The following is a 9,436-nucleotide window of genomic DNA, read 5'->3' as shown; positions in this document are numbered from 1 at the left end:
AACAACTCCTCTTATGATATATATATATGGGTAAAAAACGTATTTAAACCAAGGGAAAAAATTTGTTACACAAATCAGCCAAATAGAAATCTGATACATCAATCAACCAAAGCATGTTATTATGTAATTCGAAGCAACTTCTTTCGAATTACATTCCTACATAATTCGAAACAATATAGTTCGAATTATGCACAAGCGTTTTGTGAAGGTAAATCGAAGCAACTTAGTTCGATTTACTCCTTGGTTTTGTTTCTATATAATTCGAATGAGGCTGATTCGAATTACTATGCATTGAGCTATTACTCTATTACAAATTTTTATAGTATTCCAAACATCTTTTAAGTCATTTTTTAAAATTATTTTACATGGAATAAAATATTTTTTGTGATATAATTTAAAAAAATATTAAAAAAATTTATTAAACTATATATTTACTCAAATTTTAAATATAATACTCTTCTACATAATTAATAATTTAAAAATTAAAAAAATTATTTAAAATTTGAGTAAATATATAGTTTAATAAATTTTTTTAATATTTTTTTAAATTATATCACAAAAAATATTTTATTCCATGTAAAATAATTTTAAAAAATGACTTAAAAGATGTTTGGAATACTATAAAAATTTGTAATAGAGTAATAGCTCAATGCATAGTAATTCGAATTAGCCCCATTCGAATTATATAGAAACAAAACCAAGGAGTAAATCGAACCAAATTGCTTCGATTTACCTTCACAAAACGTTGTGCATAATTCAAACTATATTGTTTCGAATTATGTAGGAATGTAATTCGAAAGAAGTTGCTTCGAATTACGTAATAACATGCTTTGGTTGATTGATGTATCAGATTTCTATTTGTCTGATCTGTGTAACAAATTTTTTCCCTTGTTTTAAATACGTTTTTACCCTATATATATATATAAAATATGTGTATGTTATGGCATAATATTTATTCTTAACAAAAGAACGCGTTTCTTAATTCGTATAATAAGACAAGAATAAATTAATTTAAGGATAAAAAGAAAAACCCTTGATTTGTTAGGCTAGCTTGACACTAAAAAGTATGCATAGGAACCAATAAGTAGGATGTCAAATGGGCTAAGTTCGTCGAACTCTTCTGTTTAATTAACTACTTGAACTAGGTGGATATTTTGCTCCAAAAATAGACTTGTGAAAATGAGACCTTAACACTACAATATTTTGGGTCTATGGTCACAGTTTTTTTTGTTACGATAAAAAACCAATATCATAAACTCTCTATAGTTACGATTTTTTAGCGTGACAAAAAAAAACTATGGTCACGGTTTTGAGGGGTGACCTAAAAGGATCTATGATCACGGTTTTGGAGGATGACCTAAAAGGGTCTATGGTCACGGTTTTAGGAAGTGGCCTAAAATGATCTATAGTCACGGTTTTTTACAGTGACCATAAAGGGTCTATGGTCACGATTTTTCAAAAAAGGGTGACCTAAAAAGATCTATGGTCATGGTTTTGGGAGGTGACCTAAAGGGGTCTATGGTCACGGTTTTGGGAGTGGCCTAAAAGAGTTTATGGTCACAGTTTTGGAGGTGACCTAAAGATGTCTATGGTCACGATTTTTTACAGTGACCAAAAAGGGCCTATGGTCACGACTTTTCGGAAGGGTGACCTAAAAGGGTCTATGGTCACGGTTTTGGGGGTGACCTAAAGGGTCTATGGTCACGATTTTGGGAGTGACCTAAAAGGATCTATGGTCACGGTTTTTTACAGTGACCAAAAAGGGTCTATAGTCACGGTTTTTCAGAAGGATGACCTAAAAGGGTTTATGGTCACGGTTTTGGGGGTGACCTAAAGGGATCTATGGTTATGATTTTGGGAGGTGACCTAAAGGGGTCTATGGTCACCGTTTTGGGGTGTGAGCTAAAGGGGTCTATGGTCACCGTTTTGGGGGTGACCTATAGTCACAGTTTTTTGAAAGGGTGACCTAAAAAAGTCTATAGTCACGATTTTGGGAGGTGATCTAATTAAAGGTGTCTATGGTCACGGTTTTGGGAAGTGACCTAAAAGGGTCTATGGTCACGATTTTTTGAAAGGGTGACCTAAAAGGGTCTGTGGTCATGGTTTTGAGAGGTGATCTAAAATAGTCTATGATAACGATTTTGAGAGTTAATATAAAAGGATTTATAGTCACAGTTTTAATCATTTAAATTAAAATTAATTTAGATTTTTATATATTTTTTATAATTTTAAATATTTTATATATTTAAAATTTAAAAATTTTAATAATTAAAATTTAATAAAAATTTTATGTGATTTACTTTAAAATATTAAAATTTTAAATCTAATTTTATAAATAAAAAATTAAGTTGAATATTATTAATTTTAAATTAAAAATGATTTAAAACTTAATAATTATTAAGTTTTGTGCTTTTTTAGAAAAAAAAAAAAAACAAACAAACGTCAAAACCCTAAAACTAAAGAAGCTAAGGAAACCAACGCAGCCACACCCACACTCACCCAGCACCACGATCCTCTCCTGTCTAAAACTACACAGTATCAACGAACTAAACCTAGCGCCTAGCCACCCAACACTGCAGCCCGCCCCCGCAGCCATCGCATTCTCTGCCGCTACTGCAGCCACGCAGTCTCTGCATCTGTTCCTGCAGCCGCTGCACCTCCCCGTAACCCCACAGCCACCGCAGGCCTCACACCCACGCATCCTCCACCGCCACAGCAGGAAGATCCGTCGCCGTCATTGGAAACTGTGTCGCCGTGATTGGAAGCTCCGTCATAGTTAATTTCAGTTTGAGATGGTGATGCGGTGTTGGGAAACACTCAAAGTTCAAAGCACATGCAGGATGACTTAGACATTCATGTAATTTAACTCTCTCTGTCATGCTCATATTTGAGTTTGGTTACTTGCATTCTGTTGTTTTGCTTAATTAATTTTTTCTCTTTAATTTTTTTAAATCATGTATAAAAAGTTCTTGTTCACAGGTCTATTTCACGAGTCTTTACCTCGACAAGTTTTGCCCTTTTTGATTTCTAAATTCTAATCTCTCCCTTCTTGAACAAAAGAAACTTTTTGAATTGAAAATGCCTTGAACCAACAAGCTTATCTATCTTAAATAGAAAATATGATTCTGATTGATATAAAATAGACAATAAATGCTAAATAAATCAGTAGTGCTTTCATAAAGTACGAATTTTTTAGAAAAATATTAAAAACAAAAAACGAGATGATGGAAAGAGAAATAAAAAAAAACAGAGTAAGAAGAAAATAAGTGGACAAGATGGTATGGAAATCATGTATCTGGTCTGAAGCATTGGTGCAGTTCTTCTGGCTTTTCTTGTTTTGGGTCAATTGCTTGTGTCTTCATAGTTAACTAAAATTCTACTAGCTAGCAATTTAGACTTCATTTTTCTAGTCCCTGATCTTAAATTTAAATTATCAGTAGGTTTGGAAAAAAAATATAAATAAAAAATTGTCTCTGCTGTTGAACAATGTAGCTAGCTTTGATTTCAAAAATTAGGAAAAATAATAAAGATGACGAAGCTTAGTAGAAGATGTGATAATAAAAAGAAAAAAATATCATTTGATTTGATTAGTAGGTAGTATTTACATTATGGAGTTGAATGAGTGAATAAGAAGTAATAGCTAGTGATGGTAAGAGAGTTGAAGACGGTGAGAGCAGAGGGTACAAAAGTACTGTCGCTTGATGTTGAAGCACATGGGCAAGAAGCTAAAGCAGTGGTGTTGTTTGTATGTATTAAGGTTGCATTAATTTAGCTTGAATTTTTAATATGGCTAGAAAAAATAATATTTTATTTTAATCCAATTGAAACTGTTAAAACTATTTTTACTTATTCAAGTTTCTATTATCATATGTGTGTATTTGTTGTTAAAATTATTAATCTTCTTCTCAATTTTCATCCACCACTGAAAGTTCAGATTTACACTCACATTTGCCATACCCAGAAAGTATTTGCTGTTTTTGATATAAAAAGTTTACCTTTTTGAGAACCGGGTAGATTTGGGTTCTTTGTTTTGTGTGTTACCCATAGTCAACGATCTAAGCTTTTTGGGTTTGGTCTCTTTGTGTAAAAGGGGTGACTCATATTAAGGGATTTTAGAGATTTGGAATTTGTGATTTTGACCTTGTGAATCTGAGTCTGTACAAATAGGTAAGAGTTAGAAAGACTATGTTCAAATGCTTGTATTACTTAGAATGCTTATGCTTATGTAATAATATCTACTAACACAAGTTAGTTTATGATGTAAGTGATGAATATTCTGTTTCCTTTTTTAGCCTAATTGTGTTGTTCTAAGGCATTATGATGTTTCCTCACGTTGCTTTTTAGTTAAATAGTATCCATCAATTAAGATTCATATGCATGATGTTACCTATTAATTAACGAAAAAATTGAATGTTGATGCGATTTGTTTAATGTTTCTTTCTTATCCAAATTTTGTTTGTTTGTTTTGTTACATATATTGTAGGCATCAAGGCTTTTTCTAAGAAATGGGTTATGATCTAAAAGTTGAAATGTCCAAGAAAATTTCTATTTTTGTTGTTATTGATTTAATTAGTTTTAATTTAGGTCTTTTGTGAAATTATAACAGTGTAGCACTAATGCTATCCGTTCCTTTCTTCTAATCAGTTTTTATGTATAACTGAAGTTGCTTTAAGTTATTCTTAGTAATTTATGAGTGTCAAAATAGGTAAAAGTTAATGTTGCATTCTTTTAGAATTAAATTGAATAATTAATATATAGTTCAACAAAAATTTTCATCCGGATTAGTATATTTTATTGAAATCATATTAAACAACAAGGACTGCTATATGGACTTTGGTTGTGTTAGCGTTAATTATTTGAAGTACAGCTAAGAAGAAAAGAAAAATTAAAGTTTTGATGCAGACTTTCTTTCTCATTTTTTTGTTGGGATAATTTAATTACTTTCATGCAATTGGGTTCTAAGTTCTTGTATCTTGATGGAGATAACTATATACAGAATGCTTTTTTTTTTTATCTTTTTCTTTTCGTTTCTTTTAGGATTCGTATTTGTTAATTGATTATTTTGTTTTCTTACTCTCGAATGTTCTTTATCTTCTCTTGAAAATTGTTTTGGCTTTATTTTGTGTACAAGATAATTTTTTCATATTGGTAAAGACAACAGGAGTTGACTAGTTACTGCGGCACCATTTATAACAACTTCGAATGTTCTTTACTTTTTTATAAGAGACCTTATCCGATATTATATGTAATAATGGATAAATTACACCTTATTTTAATTAGTGTTGTAATGGATATCTAGTTTTTAATGAAACTTTTATGATTTAGATTTATTGAATTTCTCATTCTTAGATTTATTTTGTGATTATCATCATTTTGAGATGTGATTATGCTTTTAAAAACATTAAATCTCATAAAACAAAATAGGTTATGGTCACCATTTAAAAATAGGGTGACCATAGATAAGCTATGGCCACGGTGAAAACGGTGACCATAGATAAGGCTATGGTCACGGCGAAAAACTATGACCATAGATAAGGCTATGGTCACGGTTTTAAGGAGGGGTGACCATAGATAAGGCTATGGTCACGGTTTTAGAGAGGAGTGACCATAGAGGCTATGGTCACGGTTTTAGGGAGGGGTGACCATAGAGACTATGATCACGGTTTTTACGCATGACCATAGATTAACCTATGGTCACGGTGAAAAAACGTGGCCTAAAGTGTCAGATTTTAAAAATTGAAATCGTGACCATAGATAAAAAAATCGTGATCATAGACCTATGGCCACGAAAGAATAGACCACAGTAAAAAATCGTAACCATAGGTCCAAAACCGTAACCATAGATCTATCGTCACCCTTTTTACTAGCTATGGTCACGATTTTTTACTGTGACCATAGACTTTTTTTTGTAGTGTAACGAACTTGAACTGGTTAACCTATAAATTAAAGGAGTTGGTTTGTTTAACCTAATTAAAATTTTCTCTGTCTTTTTTCTATTTTTTAATGTTTTCAATAACAATTCAACCTAAATATATCAAATTCTACTAAAATATTCCAAGTTTTAATCTATAAAAATACTATTTATATACTAAAATCAGCCAAATTTTAATAAGTCCTACTAAGAGAGCTAAGGTTGAGTGGCGGCTGTATCTTCCTGGAAGGGGGTGGGGTTTGGTTTTTATATAGGATTTTTCAGTATAACCGGTTCGGTTCGGTTTGGTTAGGGCTTTTCAAATTAAAACTGAAAATCGAACCGAACCGCAAAAACTGCAAAATATCATTTTTTTCGGTTTTCGGTTTGTTCGGTTATCGGTTTTTTCGGCTCGGTTGGTCGATTTTGTTCGGATTGGATCGGTTTTGAACACCTCTAACGGGTAGTATAGGGTGCGGGTTAAGTCTCAACCCTACCCGACCAACCCGCACCCTATATATGTATATGTTATATACTTATATAAAAATACATTTCAAGTGGATGTTGAACCAAAGACCTTTCACTAAATGCAAAAGATCCCTAGTCATTAAAAGAAGACCATTAATTGATAATTTAATAATATTTTTTTTTACAAAAAATCAGTTCTATTTTGAATTATCATCAAGTTATATAATAATGTTGCATCTTTTTTGTGCGGGTAGAGTTAAGGTTGGGATATTCTCAACCTGCGAGTAGGATAGGGTTGACTTTATATAAAAATCTCAATCCGCGGATAGAATTAAGATTGGCTCCAAATCCTACTCCACCCTACCCATTGCTGCCTCTAAGCAGGGACGGATCTAAGTGCAGTAGTGTAGGGACAAGCGCCCCCACTACAATTTGGAATTTTTTTAGTAGTATATGATAATAATATTTATTTGCCCCTATTAGATTATTAAATTTGACCCCACAATAATTTTTTACTTAACTTTTGGTACTTAATTGTCAATTTAAAATTTTTATATTAGGTATTCGTTAGAATGATCAATTCTCAGATTTAAACGAAATTAGTGTTCTTTTTTAAAAATCAACTCAAAAGAATATTATTTATCTTCTTTTCAAATTAGTTTTAATTTTTGCGTAGTAATTATATTAATTGAAAGAACTTTTTTAACTATGAATATCAATAAGAGTCGGCTTCTAATTGTGTTGGGGAGTGAATTTTTAAATAATTGTTCAGTAATATATATGGAAAGAGAGAAAGTTTGATGGTAGTGTTAAGAAAAAAATTAATTAATTTTTTAAAAATATAAAACCTAAAAGAATAAAATTTTAAATTAGATATTATTTAAATTACTATTTTAGTGTTTTAATTTGTATATTAGATATTTTGAAGGCTAATCATATTTTACAATAACAAAATATAATCATAACAATAATCATGTTATATATACATAAAAAATAATTATCTGTATAAAATATATATTAAAATATAAAATACACATTAAAAATAAGTTAAACAATACATGTATTTATACATAGATATATAGTGGCTAATAGATAATTTAATATTTAATTTTTTTATATACACATTATTTTTATTATAGAAATTATTATCATGTTATATCAATTTTTTCCCACTATCAAAATTTTCTGAATCCGTCACTGTCCCTAACTCTCTTCTATTTTTATTGTCCAATAATATTCGTAGTTAATTTCGTTAGTAACATTGATATTCATTATTAACCCATAAAAATCCATCACAAAAGTTTGATGCTAATACAAAAGATTCTAATAGTAACCAATGTGTACATATTTATTTTAACATAATAAAAAATATTTTATAAATTTGAACTTGAGTGTCAATTTGGGAAAAAGAAATATATACTATTTTTCCATGCATGCATCCGATGTTTTAGATTCACACGCACACTATACGTACTCTCTCAAACATGTAACTCTTGTAACTCTATAAATACTTTAAATAGAGGTTAAGACCTTATTAAGGGCATGAACACAAATAAATATAACAAAACTTTCTTCTTGATATATAAATCATGAAGCCAACATTACTCATAACTCTTTCTTTTCTCTTTGCCCTAATCACCTACATTCAACCATCCTTCTCTTACGCTGCAGTTGAACAAATGGTAGATATCAAATGGAAACCCTATTTTCCCAGGGCAAAGTCTCTATATCAAACCAGCTATCTTTGGCGCGGCGGGCGGAGGAGTTAGGCTTGGAAGGATCGGAAACTCAACGCAGGGGCAGAGCTACATTGTAACAAAGGGGGCAATGACCCTCCTAATTTTAATTTTTTACATGTAAATTATATGTAAATTTTAGTTTAGCCCCCTTAAAATTTTATTTTACAATGGCCCCCCTAATTTTAATTTTTTACATGTAAATTATATGTAAATTTTAGTTTAGCCCCCTTAAAATTTTATTTTAGTCTTATTTTATTATATAAATATTTTTTGCCCATCTCTAATCTTTCATCTAGCTCCATCCCTGACTCAACGTGTCTAGTCACTGTCTTGCAGTTATAAATAGCATGTCTGTGGAATTTACGATACCAGGAATAAGTCCTGGTATCATCTTCACAGACACGACGCCACTAGACATATCATTTGAAGAGAGGCCCGAGTGTGCGGAATCTTCAAAGTGGGTGGTGGTGGTCGGAGACGGCGAATTCCCAAGAGATTGGATTGGTATTGGTGGTGTTGGGGATCATGAGGGCAAGAAATTGATCAATGGTAGGTTTATCATTGAGAGACATGATGATTTGAGTTACAAGCTTGTGTTTTGTCCCAATATAAGTGGTGCTACTTGCTCTGATGTTGGAAGGTACGATGATGAAGATGGAAGGCGTTTGGTTTTGACTAATAACAATGATCCTTTTCAAATTGTGTTTGTAGATGCCACCAATGTTGATGACGCCACCATATAGTTTCAATGAAATAATGTCCATTATTCATGTATTTGAAAGGAAATTTAAGGAGCGAATACATGTTCCGTACAATGTATATAATGGGATTAATTTCAAATTAAAATTAAAGTATCGGATGTTTATTTAAAGCGATTCAGTAGGATAACAGATGTTTATTATCCCTGATATTCTAATAGTTATTTTGGATAGTATAAGTGTATTATGTTTGATAAATTAGTAGTATTTTACTCTAGATGTTCAAATCTGTACGATAATCAATAGTTACTTTTTTTATTAGGTCAAAAAATCAGCCCATTATACACATTGTATACTTATTCTATTTTCATTATATATAGATTGAAAAATAATGCGTCATACTTATATGGTTCTTATTGTTAGCTTATCTTGTACCCTCTTTTTCAACCAATAATGTAAAGCATTGAATACATGCGGCATGAACAATAATATACATACAAAATGTGAATATTGATCCCTTTTTCTTCGAAAAAATATATTCTCTCAATTTTTTTAATTGTTGGTATAAATTATAAATTTTAATTTTTTTAATTTTTTTATATATTTCTTCTTAATTCTAT

The 9,436-nt window shown here is 30.8% G+C and overlaps 1 protein-coding gene across 1 annotated transcript in view; it reads left to right on the top strand.

The window, feature by feature from the left end:
* Window positions 7,969–9,436, top strand: part of LOC107644664 (kunitz-type trypsin inhibitor-like 1 protein) — a 9,004-nt gene continuing 7,536 nt past the window's right edge. The window contains exon 1 of the mRNA XM_016348575.2: window positions 7,969–8,024. Within this exon, the coding sequence (XP_016204061.1) occupies window positions 7,969–8,024 (56 nt within the window). The remainder of the gene's footprint in view (window positions 8,025–9,436) is intronic.

Source organism: Arachis ipaensis, chromosome B05 (assembly GCF_000816755.2).
Source record: "Arachis ipaensis cultivar K30076 chromosome B05, Araip1.1, whole genome shotgun sequence".
NCBI classification, from domain to species: Eukaryota; Viridiplantae; Streptophyta; class Magnoliopsida; order Fabales; family Fabaceae; genus Arachis; species Arachis ipaensis.
Note: the sequence above shows the minus strand (reverse complement) of the source record. Positions and strands in the feature narration are given on the sequence as shown.